Raw genomic sequence first — 25,071 nt, 5'->3', positions numbered from 1 at the left:
CAAAAGGAGGGAGCAAGGCATGGGTGAGCAACGTCAGAGGGCGTGAGATGGAGTTCTCAGTTCAGACCAGAGACAAAGTGCATTTGATGCTTTCTCTACAGGACAGACAACAGGGAACACAAGATGGGCTTCAAAATGTGCAAGTCATCACAGCAATAAACTCAGCTAAGTGACAGAGCAACCTGTCTGGGGTGGGTTCCAGCTGTGGAAGCCCACCCAGCTCCTCCAGCATGTCCAAATGGGGAGCTCTGGTGCCCCCCCAGCTCTGCGTCCCTCCTTCTTTGCACAGCCAGGACCTCCTCTCCTCCATGTGCTGAAAAGCTCGCAATGAGTTACTTTCTAAAAGGCCTGAAGAAGTTCAAAGGCTATGCTGAGTTCATCTCCTCTGGGGGATGGAAAAACCCAACGCCCTTGCGTTGCTCTGAGTGCCGTCCTACCCAGCCTCTCACCGCTGTTCACAGGGCTGAGGTCTTGTACGGCTTGTACATACTGCCTTTGTCAGGTCAGGATTTTGCTACCACATTAACTGCTGCTCTTTTCACACAGGTGCTATACTTCCCTACTGGGTCCTGGAGGATTTATTGAGGTAGTGAAATGGGCTCTTTATTCATCGGCATATTAAAAACTGATAGACAGCAGAGTTCAAGGTTATAATTTGTATAATCAGGGTTTTGAAAATGTACATTTTCTACCTTTTTCCGGTATGTGGAGATTAGTTGTGAACAGGCCAGAGCTGGCAGAAGTGTGGGTCACTTCAGTTTTAGCATGTCTATTGTGTGTAGTCCCTCTGGTGGGATTAAGACTGATCTGGTTCTTCCCCATGACTGTAAATGAGGGGTGATTGGGGATTCAGCCTGCCTGGTTTCCCAGTTCCATCTAAGTGAAATATAAAAAGTACATAAGAAAAAATCAATGATGAAAAAGCAAAATCTAGGTAAAGGCAAGGTACAAACTCCCTTTCAGTGCTCCTTGACTCACTGAACTGGTCCTGAGCTGTTATCATTTGGTCTGCCAATAGCACAAACCACAATATTCAATATAAAGTAAAACGGGAGGAGGGGAAGAAACCACAGTTTGGCTCTAAGCATCCAAGCAGTGGGAAAAACGGTGCTGGTGAGGGCTGGAGTTTCCAAATCCAGCCGAGGACCTCTAGCCCATGGGCTCTGCTGGATTTCAGGTGCTTCCCAATTGGAGCGGGGGATGAGGGACTGGCAGAAAACCAGCTCCAGAAAGTGGCTGTACTTTGTCTAGCTCTGAATAGCTGTTTCTGGTCCTGCTTTTTCCAGATTTGAAAAAGGTCTGGAAAGACCTGGAAAAGAAAGTTCTGGAAAGGGAGAAGAAAAAAGAAAAAAACAGATAAGAAAAAAAAAAAAGAGAAGAGAAGAGAAGAGAAGAGAAGAGAAGAGAAGAGAAGAGAAGAGAAGAGAAGAGAAGAGAAGAGAAGAGAAGAGAAGAGAAGAGAAGAGAAAAGAAGAAAAGAAAAGAAAAGAAAAGAAAAGAAAAGAAAAGAAAAGAAAAGAAAAGAAAAGAAAAGAAAAGAAAAGAAAAGAAAAGAAAAGAAAAGAAAAGAAAAAAAGAAAAGAAAAGAAAAGAAAAGAAAAGAAAAGAAAAGAAAAGAAAAGAAAAGAAAAGAAAAGAAAAGAAAAGAAAAGAAAAGAAAAGAAAAGAAAAGAAAAGAAAAGAAAAGAAAAAGAGAGTGAAACTGAGATCAGGAAAAGGAATACAAAGTCCCAAACAAACATGTTTGTGATAGAGGAAATGGATTTTTGAACCCTTGCAATGTTTGGTCTTTCGGGTTGTCAGCAATCTGTTGCGTGCTGAACACACAGGACAGTGTGGTGGAAATACCTATGAAGCAGAGGCAGCCTTATCAAGGTACTGTACCAGGAAATGCACCGCTTTCATGGCACCTCGTGCACGATACTATGGTTAAAACCCAACAGCACGCCTCATCATAACATGTGCCTTATCGACCTCACTATCTGATGACAACAGCAGCCCTCAAGAGACCAGACTGACATCATTCAAAACCTCAGTAGTTCAGAGCACAAGCTGAAGTCTGTAGCTAGGCTACCCATCGTGCTGGACTCTGTTGATCTCCTTGTACTGAACTTGCAGACGCTTTGCTGCAGGAAGAGGAATATAAAAATCAAGCCCAAACAGCTTTTTCAAAATGCTTCTTACAGACAATCATGCTATTTAGCAAATGAATGCAGTAAGAGGAAGAGGTTTTTGTCCTTGGCACGTAGAAAAAGTCCGGTCCACAGCTTTCCACAGCTTTGAGAGTGGGAGAAAAGCCCAAACCAAAACACCGTCACTGCCTGAAACAGGAGAGAAGTGGAGCCACTGGTGATTTGGTACCAAGCCCCATTCCCAACTGACCCAGCTGTAGCTGTGTCTGGCTGTGAGGTCTGGGATCATCCCACACCAGGCAAGAGGTAGCTGTCAATCCAGCTGGATCTCTGCATCCTCAGACCCTAAGCTTTGGCATGAGTGGTTCATGGTTGCATTGCCTCTCCTCATCTGGCTTCCGCTGGTTCACCATGGCAAACCATGCTGGCTCTGGCCTCCTGGCCTCCTCTCTTTAATTTAAGATGAGGGGAATTTCAGCAATCACAAAAATAAGAAACAGAAAATAGACTAGGCTTTGCTTGTGAAATATTCACCAGACTGCTCTGGTTTTAATTTGCTCTCCCTGTCCTCGGTTCTTCAAAACACCTTCTCTCATTTACGTCAGCACAGATTTACCACACCCCACTTATTTCAGACCTGGATAGCACCATGGAAAAAGATTACCAGCCTTTCGGAGCTGCAGCTTTATGTCTCAGACAAAAGAAGATCATATGGGGCCATATTCATCTGTGAACTGCCTTTATACAGCAACTAGCACAAGTGAGCCTGCTCCTGCTTGGAGTTAGCAATACCACAAATTTGTTCTAAAAACAAATGCTTTTAGTGTGTTTTTTTTTCTTTTTTTTTCTTTTATTTCTTTCTTTTTTTTTTTTTCAAATTGTTAGACTAGCTTTCAGAGGGAAATGAAGCCGGATTTAAACACTGAATGCATGCATAGCAACAAGAGGAGGGCCATCCAGCAAAAGGATGCTAAGTGTCCCTTTACAGCCCCCATTGAGGCCCAGCACCACCTCCTGGGGCGATGCAGGGCACAAGTGGGCCAGGCCATGCTGTGACCCAGGGTGGTGGAGCACGCCTCCCCCTGCCCGTGCTGTGCTCTGGAGCATTTTGAGATGTCCAGATTTGTCACTGGGATCCGGGGAACTGGGAAGGGTGGCAGGATTCAGGAGCTACCAGCGTGACCAAGCTCTTTGCTGGTGCCACCTCTCGCTGTGTGGGAAAGTGAGGTGGCATGGGGACCCTGGCCACTGGTCCTGCACTGTACTTTTTGGTGAATCTGCCAGAACAAAAAGAGAACGCTGAGAGAACAGCAGAAAAGCCTGGTTCAGACTGATGTCTCTGTGGATGCCTTTTTGGTGTCTACCCCCCGCCACAGCCACTCAGGACAGGAGGCAGGATTAGTGCCGCTCTGAAGGGCTGCATGCAGGCACCGCCTATGAGCCTGGTGGGAGCTGGCTTGGGGAAGAGGCCTCCACCTTGCAGGGCAGTATCTGCATCCTCACTGTGTATCTGCATCCTCACTGTGCTCTCACTGCGCTCACAAATTGCTGGCTCCCTACCCTCCCATCAGGGCTGTGCATCTCCGGTGGCGGTATGACTAACCCGTCAGGTTACAAGTGAGAGCTACTTCAGCAATGCGTAAAGGTTTTGTTGTTGTCGCAGAGCGTGGCACGCTGAGAATATGTGCATGGGAACCACCTGGTGCACGTCTGCTTTTTTCGCACCCTTGAATGCAAGTACAACAGAGGGGGGGGGAGCTGACATGTATCAAAGATGTCTCCTAGCCCTGCAAAAAGCAAAGAACTTCAAGGAAGAGATGCTCTGAACACTTGCCATAGTTAGACTGGCCCTTTATACTCCCATAAAGCTTTGCTGCTACCAAAGGAGGTGGGGGGTTGAAAACCACCCAACAAAAGAAAAAAAGAGATTTTTTTTTATAGCGGGCAAGTAGGGAAAAATTGACTCAGTGAAGGCCTGGCTCAAGGGGAGGGCTGGAAAAGGGATCTGGTGGAAATAAAGCCCCTTCAGACAGAGCATTAGATAAACCCAGCTGTGTCACGGGACTGCGGGAAGCCTCCCAGAACAAGTGTAGGGAGCTTAAAGTGTTTCTTTGAAGCATACTGTTACTCTCTATTTTGTTGAACATACTTTGTGGTTTTTATGCACTTTGAGGAGCACTGAGAACGCAATGTGCCACAGGCAGAAGCTTAGAGGAAGACTTGATTTGAACACTGAATAATTTTAAAATGTCTTCTCCCACAGAAGTCTCTAAAATATTCCTCCTCTGAAGCAAGCTTGTTTTTTCTCTGCCTGACATCCCTGACACTTATCTGGCCCTGCTGTATTATTTCATTAGTGGTTTGGTTGATTTACTTTCATTATTGATAAACAAATCATAAAAAATAAATGTTAAATAAAAAACACACTGAAAAGTGGTTGAGAAGGGGGGTTGTTAAGAAACACAGGTGGGTTTTTTCCGGTTTAGAGACAGCGCCTGGTCTTGCTTACCTGAAGAGGAAAGGCTCTTGAATGGCTCTTGTGCAATATGCTGATGGTCTGAGTATCCACATCACAAACTCCCCATGACAATTGCCACCGATCGACCACTTGTTGGCTGTCTCCACAGAGCAGCCCAGGAATGAATGAGTCATGGAAACTGAATTCCCCTGTCCCCCGGCTGCTTCTCCGGGCCATCCCAAGGAGATGCCTTGACAACAGAAGAGGGAAGTTAGCGCTGCTTTTCTTCACGCTGTGAAACATTGATCAAACAAAGCTCTTTTGCTTCCACCCGTGCCAAGGCAGCGTTTGTCGTGAGTGCCACCTGAATATTGTTGTACCGAAAGAACAACCTCAAGTGGAGCTGGGCACATTACTTCATGTAAATAATTGATTCTACGCTGCTTCAGGCCAACAAAAAATGTATTGTATTTGCAAATAGCTTCAGCAGAAAATGCTTAGAAATATTGCCACGCTTAGGTGCTGCAGTATCCAAATGCTATTTTTCATTTTAGAATGATTTTTCAAGGGTTTGGTTATATTTTAATCATTTCTAAATGAAACAAAACTCTTGAAACAAAGAAAAAAAAGAAAGAAAGAAAGAAAATAAGAAAAAAAAAGAAAAAAAAAGAAAAGAAATGAACAGATTAAACATTTTGTGCTTTCCCGAATAGAGAGCTCCTATTTGGGGAGGGTGGCGGGGTGCGGGGGGGTGGGGAGAGAGAAGGTTCCATTTAATGAGGAAACCAAATTCTTTTTATTTGAGATCTGCCTGGAACAGTAATCAATTATGCACACAGCTCCGCTACGCTGCAGCTCAAATATAAATACCAGTAAGCCCAAGCCCAAGCAGGGAGGTATTCAGAATTTCCCTTGAGGTATTTTCAAGTGAAAAAAGAAAAAAAACCTGTGAGTTTAAAAAGTTTAAAGGAGTTTCTTTCTTTACACTGTTAGTATACTGGGAGAAAGCAGTGCAAGGCTTTCCTTAGCCCCGGCCCTTTCACTAGGAAGGCGTCTCTTTGCTTTTCCTTTTGTTAGACCTGCACACGCAAGAAAGTAAACACAGCCTCAAAGCAGAGCTCGTGATGCAGCTGGGCCATAGCGGGTGGGATCCTGACCAGGTGGATCACCGGTGCTCCCACGCCATGCCCTGTCCACACCGCCTGCATGCCCCCAAAACCCACGCTGCTCTCCTCTGAGGTGCGTGCTTCATATCTCCTGTGAAATTGGAATGTGTCTTGGGGTCACAGCGAGATAGATGGACGCGGATCAAATGACTGCACCAAATACTTCCGTGCTGGAGCTTGTCCTGGCTCTTAATGCCGTGAGGGGATCTAGTTGTGCCAGAATATGAAGTGCTGATTTAGTGCTGAGTGACTCAGCACCATCAGAGATTTTTAGCTCACATGCCTGTGACATGAGTTCGCACAGAGGCACTTCAGTTGAACAAAGGAGCATGGCCATGAGAGCTGTGGTGGTGGTCCCACCCCCCCTGCCCTCGGGGGGCTCTAGCAGCAAGTGATGGCTGCTCCCGCCTCGCCTTGCTTCGATCTGCCCTCCTGCTGTGGGCAGAAAACACCAGGGCAGGCTCCTTGCCTACACCCCACTACCGCTGCCAACCAGGGCCACCCGTGGCCGTGGCAAGGGGGCCGTGGGGCAGGGCGAGCAGGGGAAGCAGGGCACAAGGCTGAAGGGGGGCCTGGGGAGGCCAGGGTGCCTGCAGCCACCGCGCTTTGCACATCAGCGCAGGGCAGGGCCTGGCCTGAAGGGCCTGCCTGCCGCAGCACGCCCCGTTCCCACCGGCTCGCCCCGGCACGAAGCCGGGCTGTCGAGAACGCGTCGTGCCGGGCGTTGTTAACCACACTTCCGCAGTGGTTTGTTTTGTTCCTGCTCTGCAGCACAGGCCCCGGGCTGCCGGGGCAGGGGCGGCGTGGGGACACCGTGCTTCTCTTGGCAGGATGCGTGGGCTGCCCTGACTCCGCTGTGACATACGCACTTGCATTTCACGTCTCTGATATTTAAGAGGGACACAAAGCTGCTGCCCCCGATGAGCCATGGGGCTGCTGGATTAGGCCGAGGGCTCCCCTGGGAGCCCTCACCTGCTGGCGGCCAAGCCTGGGTGCTTCCCAAGGAGCCTCACAGGTGTTGTGCAAGGCTGTCACGTGGAGAGCGCTGGGAAAACAATGACTGAACCTGGGAGAGTGCAAGGAAAAGTGATGCAAACATCTAGGGAATGACGCTCTGGGAATCATTCTGATGGAAAGGGCAATGTGACTCCCCAGTTTTGCAACACTGCCCTTCAATGGGGCGTTATCCATCCACATTTCCAGATCCAGCAGACTTAGGCTGCTGCAACGTGCTTTCCTTGGGTCATATCTTAAATCCATCTGGAGATGGCAGCTATTGCAGAAACACAGCAGTGCACTTGTTCAGGGAGTCATCTTGGGAGCACATGATGACTCTCCCCTTCCATACTGTCACAGCAGCTCTCATCAGGAGCTTCTGCACCACAGCCCCCTTGCTAGAAATGCGGAGGTCTCTGTAGGGAAATGAGGACACTGGAAACCACTGCCTCTGCTAGAATGAACCTGAATTTGCTGGTTTTCCAGGGCTCTTCCTAAAGCCAAATCTTGGAGACACTTGTTTTGTAGGGCAGTATGTTTCTGCTCCTCAGAAGAAAGGAAGCACTAAAAAGGATTTCTGGAAGTGTCACACTTTTCCTACTGAACCCAATACTTTCTTACTGCAGAAATTGAGCGAATTTGTTAATTGCATTTTGGATTATCCCAAACCTAAGGCTCAGTTTTCCTTTACTTGAAAAAAGGTAAATAAGTGCAGTTCTTCTGAATTCCCGACTAGCTAAGCAGAGTCAAAAGAAGCTCATATGAATGGTATTGTGGGCTGATGGTTACCATAAGGGACATGGGGCTAGAGCTGGGCTAGACAGGGACCAGTCTATAAAATGGATCAAATAATACCCAGCTCTCTAAAACACTTTGGAAGCATGTTGTGGTTTTGAATGTGTTTGTAGCTCCCCATGTAAACAAAGCTCACAGATAAACTTTAGAACTGTTTGCTAAATGAGCGCTAAAAGAAAACATTTTAGTTTTCTTTTACTAAAGTACTCAGGTTCAAATTGGATCAAATTTATGTTTTGTTCTAGGAATCACTGAAATTACAGAAAAAAAAGCAAACAAACAAATCAAAAAACCCTCTGATAGTACTTTACAAAATCCCAGAAGTAACAGAAAATACCTAATACTATGCTATGAAAAAAGCTCAGTTTTATTTCCAGACAACTAGAAAAGGAGATCTTAACAGCTATTAACTTGTGAATAGATCTGTAACTTTCTGCTAACAGTAACCACATTAACTGCATTTAGGGTAAATGCAGAGCACCAGAACAGCGATGATGATACGCCACTTATACCCTGTCTGTGCTATATTTCAAGTAGTACTTGGCTAGTGGGTTGGCCTCAGCTGCTCGAGAGCAGGGATGCAAATCTGCTTGCTGCATTGGTTTCCATTTAGCAGCTTGAAGGGCATCGAAGCTGGTTACGGCTCTCTGGCCTGCATGTCTGCAAGTTGCGTATTTGATGAGAGTATACGTCTTGTTGAGATAGGCTAAAACTGAAACCGTGGGGGGGGAAATGAACTCGATAGGGTTCCTGTCAACATTTCTTCTGCAGTTTGGCTGTTTGAATCAGCAGCTTGTGATGCTCAACATAAACAAATTGCAAAATGGGAGTCTTGAGAAGCATCATTGTTTTAAGGATCAAACTGGATACCTCAAATAGGAAGAAATGCACAGTGGCCTGTATTGTTGCACCGTTTTATAGAAGTAGTATGGCCCATGCCTGCTGTCATAGACTGATTGAGGTGGTGGGACAAAACAGGACTGAGCCTCTACCACTGGCATGCAGGGCATGTGCTTCATGTGGTGCCCACCGCGACCACATGGCCACACAGCCCTCATCTGGACCCTCAGCATCTCCTGTGGCAGTGATTTTTGCCCCCCCTTGTCTCCACGCCAGCAGAGGTCTGCCTTCGCCTGCAGTGCCCTCCTGTGCTTGAGGCCAGGGCCTCCACGGTGGGAATCCAACCTGACCTTCCCAGCCCCTGGGTGTTCCTGTCCTGTCCTGTTCAGAAACGGTTAATCATCCTGAACTACTTACTGGTTTTATGATCTTAAACAGGGCTTGAACTCAACTTTCTAGAGGTGAAAGCATAATGTCTTACTGTAACTCATTTTACCAGCCAATCCTATCCTGAACCTAACAATATTTTAATCACAAAATCCAACCTCAAAACCCACAGCATTTTCAGTTACTGTATTTCATCACCACACAGCTGAAAACAACTCTTTTTTTCAACCACCCTTGTTTTTTTTTAAAGTGAATCACAAACCATGGAACTTAACAGACGGAAAAGACCCAGAGAAATTCTCTCTCACTAACCCTGGTGTATATAAGGAATAATATAATTAGAGTAAAAAGCATTTCTCTACAGTCACATGGGTATAGCAGAGTTATAGGAGTCGGCCTCCTCTTTGTTCAGCTAGATAGTCCATCCTAAAGAAACAAAGAGGTTTGTTGCCTACAAGGTGTTGTTGGTGGTGTCTTTTTTAATTAGCCCAAGGAACAGAGCCCTTGCCTTTTCCCCAGAAGTCAGTTCCATGCTCTAATAGATTTTACCATTACACTTTATTTCCTGGTAAGTCTTTTGCTGCTCACTTTGCTGCTATTCTTGGCCATGCCCCCTTGAATCACACCAAGGAATAATTAGCTCTGGGTCTCAGCAGGTTTCACCCACCAGAAAAATGTTAGCCATCATGAATGCTCTGTGCAATATCCACAAATAGTGTTCAGCTGTTCCTGGGAAGACTGGTCCTGATTAGTCACTTGGGTTTATTGGTGAGAAAACCAGGACATAAGAATTGAAACTCCCATAGAAAGACTGCAAGATAGCCAAGGGAGAAAGCTTGATCTTCAGGCTGTCACTCCTAAGCGATAGCCACCTTTCTTCCCGTGGTGATTACAGTCCTGAGAATCAATGGGCATTTCACAACATGACAACGTGTTTACAGTTCCCAGCCTCAGAGCGTCTGGCTGCGGATGTGCTGGGACAATGGTTCCTGGTGTGTGTTTGGTACTTGTGCTGATGAGGGGGCTGGAAGGGAACCCTCAGCCCTGGGGGCTGCTTCCCGGTTTCACTGACAGCGAAGTAAATCTGAATTACTCCAGATTGAAGGACATGTCTCCAGCAGCACAGTTGGGCCCTCAAGAGCTGCTGATGCTCAGGTAAAGCACGGCTGTTACGTTTGGCATTGCCCAGATCTGGCTGGCATCCACAGTGTCCATGGCTGTGCCCGGGGCTGCCCTGGCAGGGCTGGCCCAGAGCCTTCCCACCGCCATCCCTGCAGGTCCCTCCAGGGCAGGACAGATCCAGCACAGGGCCTTGGCCCAAATGGCACAATCAGGCTCTCAATGGGAGCTGATTACCTTACGTCATGTCCACAAGGGAGGGAGGGACTCACTCTGTGCCTTGATCAACTTTATGCACCTTCCTATTTGGGGGTTTGCAAAATTAGCCTTCATAAAATCTCCCCCAGCCCCCTCTCCCGTAAGCTACACCCACATTTTTCTCATGGATGACTCACTGTTAAAACAAAATATTTCTCCAGCTCGAGTTTTTTTCTGTGCTATGTATTAGAAACAGCTGAATAACTGCCTTAATATCAGTCTGTGAGAGCATGTGTGCCTGAGTATATGGAAATGCACGTGTGTACATATGCTTTCTCTGTTTTTAATATGAATTTCTCTTTTGCCCTTTTCACTCCTTTTCCTTTCAGTTTCTTTTATTTTTATTTTTTATTTTTGGTCCCCTTCCCCCTCTCTTCTGTGTGTGTCAAATGTATCCACAAACACTGACATTCAAGCCCATGGTTCAACATCACAGTATGAAGAGCAATATAAAATTACCTCATCCATTCCTTCATGATAAACAGAAGGAAAGTGATGGAGTTATTTCATGTGATACAAGAAGAGAGTTAAACCAGATCAGTTTAATTTAGACAAAGGAAAACATGAGACGAAATAACAGGAAAAGCGTCCTTGGCTTGTTAGATAGGGGAATAATTAGTTTCTCCAGGGCAATGATTGAACTGGGCATTTTGTGCACAACTTGTCTGAAGTGACAAATTCTGCTCTGTCCCTGGAGTGAGGGATGTGCTCATCACTTTGATGTGTGCAGCCCTGAAATCAACAGCACGGTAGGCCACAGGGGCAGAGATGTCAGAGATGGCAAGAGGTTTCCTGGTGCAATAAAAAGGCCACTTGTGAGGTCGTAGCGAAGGAAAATTCCAATGACCGTGTGCAATATTTGGAAAAAACAAACAAGAGGGTTGACGTTAAGATGCATTCAGGTATAAAGGTTTCTCCCACTTAGGTTATCACCCACCACAGCCTCCTCTCTAGATCTCAGACATTCAGCCAATTTCCAAAAGTTACAAAGCCAGATAGGTTGGTGTTATGGTGAAGGTAACGAGAACTGTTCTGGAAAAGTAACCTGCAGCACAGCTGCCGTTCAGCCCAAAGGAGCACAGCAGCGGTCTTGCGACACAATGCCGCAGGGGTGCCCGTCCCCATTCAGCTCCTGCTGCTGCCATCTTGTGCCACCATGTTGTAGCTGATGCCAACATGGCTGCCAGGGCACTCTGCTCTCACCTATGCACCGGGGTGGGAAAACAGACATAATCGGCTCTCTGTGGCCATGACGGCTTTGGCTGTGGGCTGTGCAGGGCAGGAGCAGACGGAGCAGACCTTCTCCACCTCCTGCTCAGCAGCCAGCAGTGGCTGACGGCGATGTACAACTTAACAGGCTGAACAGGTAGGGCAAGCGTGGCGGCAGAGCAAGTTCCCCTCACACTCCACCACCCACAGCACTGGGGCTGAAGTCTCTACTTGAATGAAAGTGCAAGTGTTAGGTGTGGTACATGAGTTATGCATGAAAAGTTTAATGTGTTTAAGGGTACAGCCTCAACTAGCAGCTAACAGCCGTGAATGAGCCTTGGGGCGAGCCCAAGCCAGCTTCCACTCAAGTCGATAGAGGTACGGTCTTTTGGCTTCAGTGGGAACAGGATGAGGTCCTTCATGACCAGCCAAGGAGCGATTAGTCTAATGATGTAATAGTGCTTGTAACTGCCTGTTCAGGCTTAATTCAGCTCTTTTGTGAACGTGCATCGTGGCAGTCTGTAATTACGTGATGACACAGTACTTGTTCTACAAGACTCTGCCTCATTTGAAGCCCAGGACGGGCGGTGAGGCAGGCGCAGAGGTAAGGGCAGGAGGGCCCTCTCCAGCCCCCACCGTGCTGTCCTGCTTCCCACTGCAACCGGCTTCCTGCGGGGTCTTGGGCAAGAAAGCGCTCTAACGCTTGCGTGGCAGGCACTGGGTTCATGTTTCACCAGCAGCATAAGCCTGGCCTTTTCTAAATATAGGAGCTTGGTTTTGCAATCTTACTGATCTCTGAGCATAGCTTTGTGTAAGGGGTAGTCAACAGACATAATGGCTTTAGGTTTGAACTGTCTTTACAGCCTATCCAGATCCTCATGGCAGGAGGTACGAAAATCCCTTGGCTTGTCTACTAAGGTGTGGTGGCACACCTATCTGCTGGCAGCAGTAGGCCAGATTGCTGTTGGCAGCAGTGTCAGTTAAAACAAAAGGTTTTATCTCCCTGATCTTACACCACACGTTCTCTCTGCTTCTGGCCATCTTTCCAATCTCACCTTCTGCTTCGTTTAAAGTGCTCCAGAGACTCTGCTGGCCTGGTTTCCAGTATCCCCAAAAGAGGTAGCTAAAAGGCTGTCTGAAGATCCATATGCACACTGACAGACAGGAGACGTGAATGGAGGGAGAATATGAAAGGAAACGCTGCAGCAGTGAAGACTGGAGAACAGGGTGAGCTGAGAAGGCGAGGAGAAGGAGATACGTGAGCTTGGTAGTGGAAGGAAGCACAGGAAGAGATGCAGGATTGTAAACGAGCCACAAAGGATCTAGACGGTCAGAAGGAAAGAACATTGAGAACAGGAAGAAAAGGTCTGAAGGTAACAATCAGGAAAAACAGAAGAAAGAGATCAAAATAGAGAAAACAAATAAAATGACTCTATTAGAAGGCAAAAGCAGGAAAGACCATACAGCACAACACAACACCAACTAGGAAGGCTTCAGATGCCTTCTTGCTACTACATCTCCTGGGAGCTCTACACTGCTTCACCTCTGGGCCTCACAGTGTCACCCTGAGGGGTCTCAGCATTGCCCTATAGGGACAGACCAGGAAGGGACAAGGCATGATGGCACCCGAGGCACTGACCCTGCTCTCCATGGGAACCTCTCTGCACCCCCACCTCACGCTGGTGGCTCTTGGTCCAGCTCACTAGCTCTGGTGTTGGTGTCATAGAGGTCATGCATGCTGCTGTCACCAGTCATTGTGACTCGGTTCTTCCTTGACTGGGATCTCTTAGTAGGTGAGGCAGTATCCTGGGTTGATGTGGACGGAGCTGAGAACTCTCAAAAGACAAATGATTTGATATGTAAAATGAACAAACATGAGACTGGTCTCTTGTAAGTTTGGCTGGACTGGGAAACATGTCAAAAGAGCATGTTCCTCCTCAGCGAAGCTGTTCTTTGGGCCTGATTTTTATCTTATGCAGGGATGGAGTAATCCCACTGACGTCACTGGACTGATGCCGGTGTAAAAGTGGTGTGTACAACTGGTGAAATAGGTCAGATTGCTATACTCGGAGGCGTAGCTGCTGAGTTCAGTGATAAAAATGAGATTTTGCAGCTATTTCCTCCCGTGGGCCCTGCAGAGCTCCCCAGCTCACAAAGAGCAAGCTGCAAGCTGCTCCAGGCACCGCTTGGGGCTGGGTTGTGGGGTTTTCTCCAGCACCTCTCTCCACCCAGACAAGCAGTTTCCACAGATCTGTAACAGAAAAATGCCGATTTTGTTGATGCTCCACACTTCCTATTGCTAAAAGCAAGAAGCACTATGTGCCTGGTCTCTGGTAAAGCCCACATCAAAACAGTTCCGTTTGTTGAATGGAATAAAGTAGCTGAGGATTCAATGTGTTAGTAATTGTGACCACTGATCAGCCGCTTGATTTCACACCCTATTTTTTATGCTAAAGTGCAAGACATTATTATTACTTTAATCCCATGTGGGTACTTGACTTTTTATAAAAGCTTTCCACTGGAGATGTGGAATGAAGTGTTGTCCTCAGAGCCACATTAACGTCTGAGGCTGGGCTTGCTCTGTCGTGGTGCGGAGGGTAATTGTGCGCAGCCACCATGTGCCTGGTGCCCAGCATATTGCTCTGGGATTTCTGCAGTCATGCAAGCTGCTAATAAACAACCCACGTCTCTCCTATGAACGGGTCCCTTTCCTTCACAGAGCAGTGTCGGTGCAATGCGCCCCACACCCATCACACCTAATCCCTTCTTGGAAGCAAATATTGAAAGAGGAAAAAAAGAAAAAACAACACATGAAATGAGGAAGAAAGAAAAGTAACGCCCAAGGAGCTTGGCTGAGCCTCACATCCCCCATGTGGGGAACCGGGCAGCTGACTTCCAGCCTCCCAGGTGATGTAATGTGAATTAATGTTCGTTTAGCAGCCACACGCACACACCTCAGCTGCTCCACGCTGATGAGCGGAGCAGGCAGGGGCAAGCAGGCAGCTCTGGAAACTGCTAGCGAGATGTGCACCCTGGTGTGCACATGGAGTGACAGCCACGCACTCTCCTTGCCTCTTTGATGCTGCTGAAGTGTTCACCACTTTTGGAGTCCACAGCTTTCCAGCTTGCCCATGGGCTACATGGAAATAAGGGAAGGTGGAAGCAAGAAACAACTTGCTGGTCACAGGGGAAAAGCAGCCTGATGTTTGTAGCTACTAAGTGGCATGTTACAGCTTTGAAATGAGTGGCTTGAGCACTTGCCATGGTTAAAAATCAACTTTCCCCCCTCAGAGGAGTACAGCTGTTTCCCAGCCTGGTGTCCTGACCAAACCCCACCACCAGCAGTCAGATTTTGCCCCCGTTCATTGCAGCAGGCCAATCCAACGTTACTCAGTGCCTGTCTGATATTTTACAGTGATTTTTCACCCTTGGAAAATGCTATGTTTCTCTCCCCTGGTCTCTCATTTCACTGGTTGATCTGTGTGCCTGTGAGATTGTTCCTTGTTTGTTGACAGACGTAACAGTCACTTTTACTACACGTGAGGTATAGGGTTTTTTTGTTCCTTTTTTTCTCCAACACTTTTCTGTGTAATGTTTTCCGCATTTGGTCTCAACCCACGGTTCTCTTCTCAGAAAAGAGTCACCTCAGCTATATTTCCGCATGTGTGTAAACACACATATATGTGTTAAAAATATCCTGCTACATGCAGATGCAGAATATTCCATTACCTCGGTATTAGTCTAGCTAAGCCCAGTAGCAGTTTAAAACGGGTCATAATCATGTAGAGTACATGCTGCCTAGATCAAGCTTACCACTTCAGCCCAGCCCTTGCTGGCAAGTCCCTGTGGCTGGAGGGGAACCAGCCTGAAGAGTTCCCTCAAGACACACATGAGATGGCTGCTGCTCTCAGCCTGGTCCCCAGGAGAGGCACGCTGGGCTGGATTTCCCCTCCAGCTGCATGGCTGCTGCCGGTGGAGAAGATTCTGGCCTGCAATGACCAGCCCTAAGACAGAGATATCATTGACCATCCATTGCAGCCACTGTGGGTACATTTACATATAAAAGCCGAACCTGAGAGATAAATATCAGATAAGCCTGCCCATTTTTCAGGTGCTGGAAAGTCTGACTGCCTCCTTTATACAAACACAGACTTAAATACTATTCACCTCACCTCGGGGGTGTGGATGAGTTTATCTTGGTTGGGAATCCATGGAAATGACTTTTAACCCCTAGCATTGTAATACATTGCCCAATGCATCTATATAAACATGAACCATATTTATAGTGTAATGATCCCTAGGGTTCACTGAATACCATAACAAGGACTTTCGGAAAGCAGCCAGATATCCTGCTCCTCCAAGCTATATTAAGAAAGGCCAAGCTGTTACAACAAAATATTTATTTATTTATTTATTAAACTAGCCTTGAATTATTTAGCACGTTCTCTAAGGGATTATTGTCTCATGTCCTTTCTCAGCATCTGAGGTCTGGAGAGTCGGGACTCTGCAACCATTCAGTGACGTTAACCCTTTTCTGTTTCCTTCGGGAAGCTGCATCCCTGGAGTGCTCCCTCCCTTTGCAGGCAACAGCACGTTGCAGTCAGCAGCATTTTTCAAGCACAGGTCTGCTCCGAGAAACGATTCTGTACAAACACATATGGCAAGGTCTCACAACCTTTAAGAGGGTGAAATCAACAGCAGGCCACACAAATTCAATTAAAGTCTGTAGAGATTAACCCTGGAAAGCAGTACACCTGAATAAAAAATTGCAAGTTTTATGAACCTACAAAATGCTATATGTGGCTTATGTTGTGTTAGCAAAGTTAAGGCTGATACAGTTAAAAAAAAAAAAAGTTACTTCTGGTGCACAAGAAAAAAAAAGATTCTGCAGTTCATTACGTGGCTCATCTGTGTCAATGCTGCAGGGCTCAAAAAAATAAAAAGCAATAAAATCTGACTTTGTCTCTAATACCAGCAGATCCACGGCTAAATATGCAAAGGCGCAGCTCTCTTTTGTAAGATAGCACCATTTTTCCATAGCCTTTTTTCACAGAAAACCCACGCTTTCTGAGTGAGGCTTTTGTAGTTTCCTTTTCAAGTGGCAGTTTATTTCAGAAAAATAAAGCCGCTGTTTTCATCAATTCCCGTGCATTTGGGGGGACTCGTCTCTTGCTGGCAGCAGAGGTGGAAGGAGATTTCCATCCCCTGCCCTTCCCCAGGCCGTCACGCGCTGTGCCCTGCGAAATGGAGGACGGAGCAAGGCCGCAGGCCGGCCCGGCAGCCCTCCCCGCCGGCCGGGCTTCCTCTTTCCCCCGCCCGGCGGGCGCCCTGGCCTCGGCCCCACTTTCCACACCGCAGCCTCACGTCAGCGTGGGCCCGTCCCCACGCACTTGAAGGAGCGTCCCCTCGTTTTGGAAATAACGCCAAGCTGCAAAGGTTTTTTGAACCTATCCAGGTTAGCTCTTTTTTCTCTTTTTTTTTTTTCGTTAGAGAAAGGGGCTGGAGAGTTACAAGAAGTTGCTGTCTGACAGCGTATCTGCTGCTTCCTGCTCCGTCCAGAAATACCACCAGCACTTCTCCTGTGGGATTTCGGCAGTTTCACTTCCAGTTCAGCCTGAAGCAAAAGCGCCGAAGCAGCAAGAAAAAAAAATAACGTTTGTTTTTTGGGGGGAAAAAAAAAAAAAGAGATGTGTCACAAGTATTTCATAATTCTGAAAAGATTTACCAGCAGAGGCTAAGGCTGACCAAAAGAGGACAGGATCCTAACGCAGTTTGGTGTGAAGGGGCCCTGCAGAAACCTGTTGGTCACTGCTGGGCGCTGCTGGCAGGAGCCAGATCCAGGAGGGTGCTGGGACTGGGGCGGGCCAGAGCATTGCTTGTGCTCCAGTACAAACCCTGCCACCTCTCCTTAGAGCAGCAGTGCACCCAGCTGTCCATCCAGACAGACCACGGCCAGCGGTGCAGCAGACGTGCGTTGTGTCCGTAGGCTGCAGTGCTGCATGCAGGCAGGAGCCTGAGGGGGCCTGGGGCAGGAGCATCCCACCAGGCCACGTCAGACCTGCCTCTGGGGAGTGACCGGCACCCAGTGCCTGGGTCCCAGCGCTGGGACATGGCCAGACAGGAGGCAAGGGCAGGGTGGTGGCTTGATTTCACTCCCACCTTTGTTTTTCTACATCAAGCTTGACCGCTGTCAGCCTTTCCCATCCACATAACCTCCACACGTACACAAAGTCTTGTTAAGAAAGGATTGGGCTGAGTGTTGGCACATGTTTTGGGGGAGGGAAGTCTTCTTTTAGCTGAACTCCTTCATCCGTCTCTAGTGCCTTCTCTGCCCCAAAGAAAGGGCTGCTCTCATTCACTTCTTTCACTGCAGTTAATTAGTAAGTCCGAGCCAGCCCGTCCTCGGGAGCTGGTGGTTCCCTTAATCTCCCTGTTGCTAGGGCATGCCGACATGCTCCACTGGTACCAGTTCCAGCGTGATGTGGGGGATTGTGGAAAGAAAGGGTAAAGGGCCGATCAAACAGAGTCCGATTAAAAAAATAAAAAAGGAAGAAGACGCTCTTTTAGATGAGGCTGAGAAGTTCACAATGGGGGAAACCAGAGGGTGAATGATAAGGCCTAAAGGAGCTCATTAAATTGAGGCAAGCTGAGCGGAGGTATCTTATTTCACTCCCTTTCTCCTGCCACCCCTGTGATGGCGAACTCTTTTATCAAAGCGGGGGGGGGAAGGGGCAGGATCTCTTCCTCACAAAATGTTTGATAGAAATAAAAGTGTAATTGTTTTCCTGAGATTTATTTTTTATTTTTTTGCAAATCAACCCTTTAAACATTTGGAAAGCAAGCTGGAGCCTCAGTGAAGGGTGCTGCTTGATGGAAATGCAGGCTGCAGGTGAGAAAGTCCCATAGCCCATTACCATTTCCTCCTCTCAGCTCATCCAGTCTCCCAAGAAACAGCAAGGTAAAAAGTTAAGTAGGTCACATGGGCCTCCAGGAAGGCAGAGGTCAAACCTGAATGCAAATGTGCAATGTTTGCCTTGGAAGCAGTGTTTCCTACTTTATTTGATCTGCATCATCCTTTACAAATTCAGAGCGAGCATATGAGTCAGAAAGGTTCATGCACTTAAGCAAGGTGCTGCCTAGCAAAATCTCACACGGCCCTTTTCTTAGGGCCTCTGGCAAGTGTCTTTCTTATGAGCGTGGCCAGCATTTGCTGCCTCAGAAGAACAGGGATCCCACCATAGCAGTCCCAGTGGGCGTGAAGATCTTGAAGAACTAGAGAGCACAAGCAGCTGCAAGCTGATAGGGAAGCTTCTTAGAAGGTCTGTGTTTAGCAGAAGAAACCAGGGTAAGGCTTAATCCTTTGCTGGTAACCACGACAGTGGCAGAGTGCAGTCATTGATAGTGCATTCTTTAATCTGAAAATCAGCCAGATCGTGTATCAGAACTGTGTTTTGAGAGTCTGCGTGAACGATGGGTTGCAAAACAGAAGCAAGTGCCTGTCCTGCACATCCTCTTGCTGACGGAGTCAGGAGATGAACACTCACATTTCTGTGACACTTCTCCTCTTGTGGGGACGTAAGGGGGTGGCATGACTGTGGTCCTGCCCGCCGGCTCAGCTCTGGGCACCAAGGAGGGGGCAGCAGTGGCAAACAGCACATTTTCCCTGCTACACTCAGCCAGCCTTAGCTGGAAAATTTCTGCAGATTCTTGCTGGTTTTACTTGATCCTTTCCTCCACAGGCTCCTTAAAGGAGGTTTGTTTGTTTGTTAAAATACAAACAAACAAAAACCAAACAAAACTTCTCTTAGTTCTTATTGAAAAGCAATCCATTATTGTAAATGATTATGTTAACCTCTCTTGCCTGGAGGTCCTTCTCCCCACCTTAATACCCCCCTCCAGCCAAGAATTCCCATCTTGCTGTGCAGGTGAGGTGCACGGACTGCTCACTTCTACTGGAAGGAGGGATAAGATTAGCTATTTCCAAAGATCAGGTCAGTCTTTAAATGTGCAAATACTTTTTTATTAATCTCTCCTCCTAATTCTAGGAGTTTCCCCTCCCGTCTAGCTACAGGTGCACACAGGGACCTTTGCTGCATGGAAAGTGCTGGATTTTCCACATGGCAGCTCAGCTTGAGTACAGGTTTACTGTTTTAATCTCTTTCGGGTATCAGGCCATCCTTCTGTAGGCTATTGTTTTGCTAAGGGATTTCCTCTGAAGAGGGATCAGGCTTTTGGCATCTAACACATTCCCCCACCCTCATTTCTTCTTCCTCAAGTCTTTCTATCATAGGTCAGGTCTGTGCACCATGCCTCTGCCAGCAGGACTGTAACCAGAGCTATGATGGATGACACTTGTTGGGGTTGGGGGCATGTCACAGTTGTCCTTTACTTTGTCTGAACAAGTCATGCTTGCTAACAGGCTGTTTTGCTAATATAATCTGAATCAGTAAATGTATTCCTCCCATAAACGCAGCTTTAGATAGTGGGACACACTGGTAGGAAGAAACTTGGTTTGCTAGGGATGTTTCTTTAATGTTGGTCCTCTTATATTCATGTGCGTGCAGGCGTGCAACGGGTAGCATCCTGCTTCTTCACTCACTCCACGATCTTCACTCATTGGGAGCCTCGTGCAAAGCAGGGAAATGCAAGTTCAGTGAGGCTTTGTTTACTCAATGTGACATACATTTGTAAAAAACAGATGGAGAGATAATCTGTTGTGTTCTACTGGCAGAAATCTCATCCATTACCCTGCACCACTATCTAGTTTTTTTTTTTTTTGTTTGTTTTTTTTAATATATATACCCATTTTCTAGCCGGTGTTAATAGTGGCAACATGTGCAGGACACTGGAGAACTTGTCTGTTGTTTGGGGTGGTTAATGCCTGCCTGCCTTTGCCAGCATAGATATGTTGCTGCATCTTGCAACACCACCACTCTCCCTTCTTTCCAAAGTTTTTATTTTCAATTTCCCTTTCTTTCTTTTTCTTTCTTTCTTTCTTTCTTTCTTTCTTTCTTTCTTTCTTTCTTTCTTTCTTTCTTTCTTTCTTTCTTTCTTTCTTTCTTTCTTTCTTTCTTTCTTTCTTTCTTTCTTTCTTTCTTTCTTTCTTTCTTTCTTTCTTCTTTTTCCCTAGTTTCTTGACAAGTAGTCTCTGATGATTCCTTACAGAAACTGGAAATGTATCTCTCATGCTCACTTGCTTTTTAGATGTTGATACATAATTTGCCTCTGCACCAGTCTTTTTACACATGGCTCACATGCATGGACATGGGGAAGAATCAGGACAAGACAAAACAACATCCAATGGCTGAAAGCACAACAAATTCAGACCAGAAAGCATACTAAGAGTGTCGGGACAGGGGGATAACTTTGCTATTGTCACGATTTGCCGAGGCTGAGAAGGAGAGAGCTTTTTTGTACCATAGAAAATTGCCGTACTAAGGCTGGATAACAAATAGAGGAGGCCAACAAAATCATTATGGTTTGCTCTTTCTAGTGTTAACCTCTAACAATCTATAAATAATGTGTAAGTTTCCACATACTGCAGTTTATCAGCAGGGTATTTTATTACTTGCTTTATGATCTAGATCACTGCTTTGGTTTAACCAGCAGTTTGTAGCAGTGAACATGCCCCAGCCTAGGGCCTGGAAGGTGCCTGGGGTCCCAGGCTTAGCTAAAACACATGAAATGCTGTCCTCTCATCTGTGACAACTGGCTGACACTGCAAAACGTGCAGGAACCATAAAAACAAAAGAAGCAGAATGGGAAGGAAGGAGACTCATAGCTAGGCAAAAGACCAGCTTTTTCTGCTTTTTCCTTTGAGCCTCCACTTCTGGAATCCCTGCTTGCATGTCCTTACTATCAACTGGTGTTTTAGCTGTTCATTTATGGGGAATTCTAACTAAAGGGAACTGAAGCAGTATCTGAAATTCACTTCCGCTTGGGCAATAGAAAGACTGTCTGAACTCCTTCCGCTTTTGGCTGCTCACGCTGCTCTTTTGAAAGAGCACCATTATAGTGTTAAAACACTGCTGTATTTACAGTGTTGCTGTTACAGCTACAGCTTCCTCAAGCAGTGATCATTTGTGTATCTTTACTGATGTGAAGAATATGTGATGATGGACGGTAAGCTAGAGTTTCTGTGCCGGCAGGAGTTTGGCATGATTACATTACTAATGAATTGAGTTTTCCATATGTGTGAAAACAAAAAAAAATGTTCCTCACTCTGTCAGGAACTCACGCTTGGAAGGCCAGCAGAGAGGGAAGCCAGCAATAAAGTGTACCCAAATGAGAAAAGATGTTTTTCTAACAAGCATTTGAGATGAACTTGAATACTTCTGGCTGTAAACATTTCTAGCATTTGGGACTATTTAAAATTCACATATGGGTGAGAAGATCCTGTGACTTGTACCGGTGACTTCTGGTAAGGACAGAAGTTTAAATAAAAATTGACCAGCAGAGACGGAGTGCTTCCATGCGGAGCCTAGCGGTTGGTAAGAGGTGGCAATGAAGGTCATGCTTCTGATCTTTCCTAGGCCAAGATAAACCAGTGGAGATTCCATTAGGGTCACATACTCCGTAGTTAAAGGCATGTCATTTTGTGCTTTGGGCAAGTGCAAAGTTTTAATGATGTGAAAAGGGTCTTGGAGAGAACAGCAATGAGCATAGGCTATCCAAAATCTGTGGAATTTGTAGGAAATGTAATAGTAGATAAATCACCAGCTCTTTTTCAATTTCAGCCTCAAGGAAAAAAGCATGCAGAAGCTGGGCTAGATGTTTGAGGACACAGTCACAAAAGCCAAGCAGCAAAGTAAGATCCAATTAGCAAGAGACTTTAAAGCAACGAGTAGTTTTTTCAGTACCATAGCGGCAAGATGATGACCCAGGCAACTGAAAACATGCTCTCCAGTGGAGAAGACAATCCATGGACAGGTCATGGCTAGAATCCCAGGGTGTTTCATACCTTTTTTTTGCTTTTGTTGTCACTTCAGATTAGTATTGCAATCAATGCCAATGGCGGAGGGGGGTAAGATCACAAAACTAGAGCAGAGAGTGCTCAAGTCAGTTGGGCCAGATGAATTTCAGCCTAGGTTAATTGCACCAGCCAATTGTTTAGCCTCAAAAGACCTAGGTATAACCTAGCCTAGCTTCTGGGATGTTACACAGCTCAAGAACACACTTGGAAGCCTGGAAAAGTGCAGACGTAGTTCCTGCCTTCAAAAGGAAAAAAAGGAGGAGCTAGGGACTGCAGATTGTTCAGTTTAACTTCAATTCCCGGAAAAATACTGGAACAAACAATCAAACTTTTGTAAGCACCTAAAACAAAACAAAGAAGTGAATAATGGCCAACATAGATTTGTCAAAAACAAATTGTGTAAAATGGATCAAATTTCCTTTCATGACAGAGTGAAAAACCTTGTTGATAAGGGAGAAGCAATCGTTGTCCTATATTTTGACTGTGGTGAGGCTTTTGTCACAGGGTAACGTGATATTTCTAAACCAATTAAGGGAACCTGTGCTAAATGGGGCTAGTCTAGGATGATGCAATATTAACTGGAAAACCACACAGAGAAAATAGTTATTAATGACACTTTAAAACGGGAAAGGTGGGTCAGGAAGAGTCTGCTGGGAGTCTGTACCAGGTCAGTATGATTAAAGTGATTATGAACAGCTTGGGCAATGGAATAGAGAATATCACATTCTTGTCTACCACAAACCTGGAAGGAGACTATGGATATGCTGACATATAAAACTACAATTAAAAACTATTTAGGCAAATGGTCTTCAAAATAGGATTCATTTCAGTAAGGATGGTTGTAAGTTCCTGTATAGGGGCATTGCCAAGAATAATTAATTCTGTTTGTGTGGTGTGGTGAATATGCCCGAGTAGCCCAAGTAACGACTCCACATAAAAAGTTTATGTGAGAGATGTTACAGGTCACAATTAAAATATGAGTTAATTGCTAATGCAAAGAGCACAAATGCAGTAATATGCTGTGTAAATAGGCATGGACCCTACAAGTAAGCCTTCTGCTCCGTTCTCCATGAGGCCACAGTTGGATTATGGGTGCTGTGGTCAAGACAGGGTCCAGAGGATGGCGATGGGAGTAATCAGAGTTCATGAAATCCAGACCTAGGAAGGAAGAATGAACAAACTGACTTTTTTTAGTCTAGGGAAGATTGAGGGAGGTAGGGTTACTGTTGTCAGTTAGGTGAAAGATGGCTGGGAAAAGGGGAATAAATTTTTCTCCACATCCCTGATGGATAAGACAAGTAATGAACTTAAATTACAGAAATGGAGATTGAGGTTAGATGTTAGAAGAAAGAAAGCAGTAAGGATAATGACGCACAGAAGTATCAGAGGAGGCCGTGGACTCGCTATCCTGTGTTTAGGATGAAGTTAGACAAGCATTTGTCAAGAGTGACATAAGTATAATGATCCTGCCTAGGGACATGAGTCTGGACTAAATGATCTTTTGAGATCCCTTCCAGCCATATAAATCTCTGATTCTAGCCTAACTGCTGAAGGAAGCCAGGATTACAAGTGCTCCACGTTTGTGGTTTGTGACGCTCACATTCGTGACTGGGAGCCAAGAACAGTCCTGCAGGAGCTATACGCGCTGCTTGCTGGTTTGCAGGAAAATGGTTTCCTGCATGGCAGGTAAAGTCACCAAAGACTAAGAGACATCCTTGGATTATGAAAATATAGCACTGACTGGTTTATCTTGCATTTAAATGCCTCTGGTCTTAACCATAGTGGTGATGCATGACGCTAGCCTTGAAAGCGTTGGTCAGTGTAAAACAGCCCGTTATGCTTGTTCGCTAATTGCAGCCAGGCAGAACTGGCCTCCCCGAACTACAGAATTCGGGACTGCTTGCTTCCATCTCGGTGGGAGCCAGGGGCCAGTTCAGCCTGCAGCCCTGGCACTAGTGACGCAGGCTGGCACTAGCAGCGCTAAAGCTGCCACAGGCCCATCAGACGCTGGGTAATAGAAACGCGAACGATTGTTTTCTGTCTGGAGTCCCCACAGGCCATTAGGGACAGAGCTTGCTAGAGATTATTTTCTGCAGGCACTTAGAGAAGTTTGCATTTCTCTAGCAATTCAAAGGATGATAAGTGGAAAAGGGTACAAGAAAAACAGAAATACTTTTTTTTTTTTTTTCTCAGCTTCTAAAGACAGCTTTTACAAACATCAGTATATAAATAGAAAAGAAAAAAAAGACACATTTTAAAGAGGTGGCTAACCCAGTATCTCTTGAAAAAAAATAGCAGAGAGCAAACACTGAAGTCCTTTAACTCTGTCATAATTTGTAGCAGGTTTGCAATTGTGAAATCTCTCAGCGACGTGGGACAGATGTTATGGTGAGGAAAATAAAACAAACAGACATCGGGATGGGAAATGCAGAGAAGATGAAATGACACCGTGTTGTAATCCTTATGGGAAATCTCTATACAGCTTTCCAAAATTCTGTACTGGTGAGCAATTAGGAAACTAGACAAGCTATATAAACAGAGCCACTAGAGGTCTGTAACCATTCCCATGCAGTTTCCGCAGCGAGCATGAATCTCAAGGGCAACTTTGGGGAGGGGAAAATTTCTGCCCACCATCTTCTAAATGATCACTTTAATATTCTGTCCAGAGCTATTTGCGTAAGAAATGCACACAAGGGGAGGTTTTCCAGTGCTCACTCCTGTTCCTATGGCAGTAGATCA

General features: G+C 46.1%; 1 protein-coding gene across 1 annotated transcript in view; it reads right to left on the bottom strand.

Annotated features, from left to right (window-relative positions):
• Window positions 1-734: 734 nt before the first annotated feature.
• The window catches only part of RAD51B (RAD51 paralog B), a 422,492-nt gene continuing 398,155 nt past the window's right edge, over window positions 735-25,071 (bottom strand). The window contains exons 11-12 of the mRNA XM_066998573.1: window positions 4,642-4,840; window positions 735-876 (exon numbers count right to left, since the gene is read on the bottom strand). Of these exons, the coding sequence (XP_066854674.1) occupies window positions 750-876; window positions 4,642-4,840 (326 nt within the window). The 3' untranslated portion in view covers window positions 735-749. The remainder of the gene's footprint in view (window positions 877-4,641; window positions 4,841-25,071) is intronic.

This window comes from Anser cygnoides, chromosome 5 (genome assembly GCF_040182565.1).
Source record: "Anser cygnoides isolate HZ-2024a breed goose chromosome 5, Taihu_goose_T2T_genome, whole genome shotgun sequence".
NCBI lineage: Eukaryota > Metazoa > Chordata > Aves > Anseriformes > Anatidae > Anser > Anser cygnoides.
Note: the sequence above shows the minus strand (reverse complement) of the source record. Positions and strands in the feature narration are given on the sequence as shown.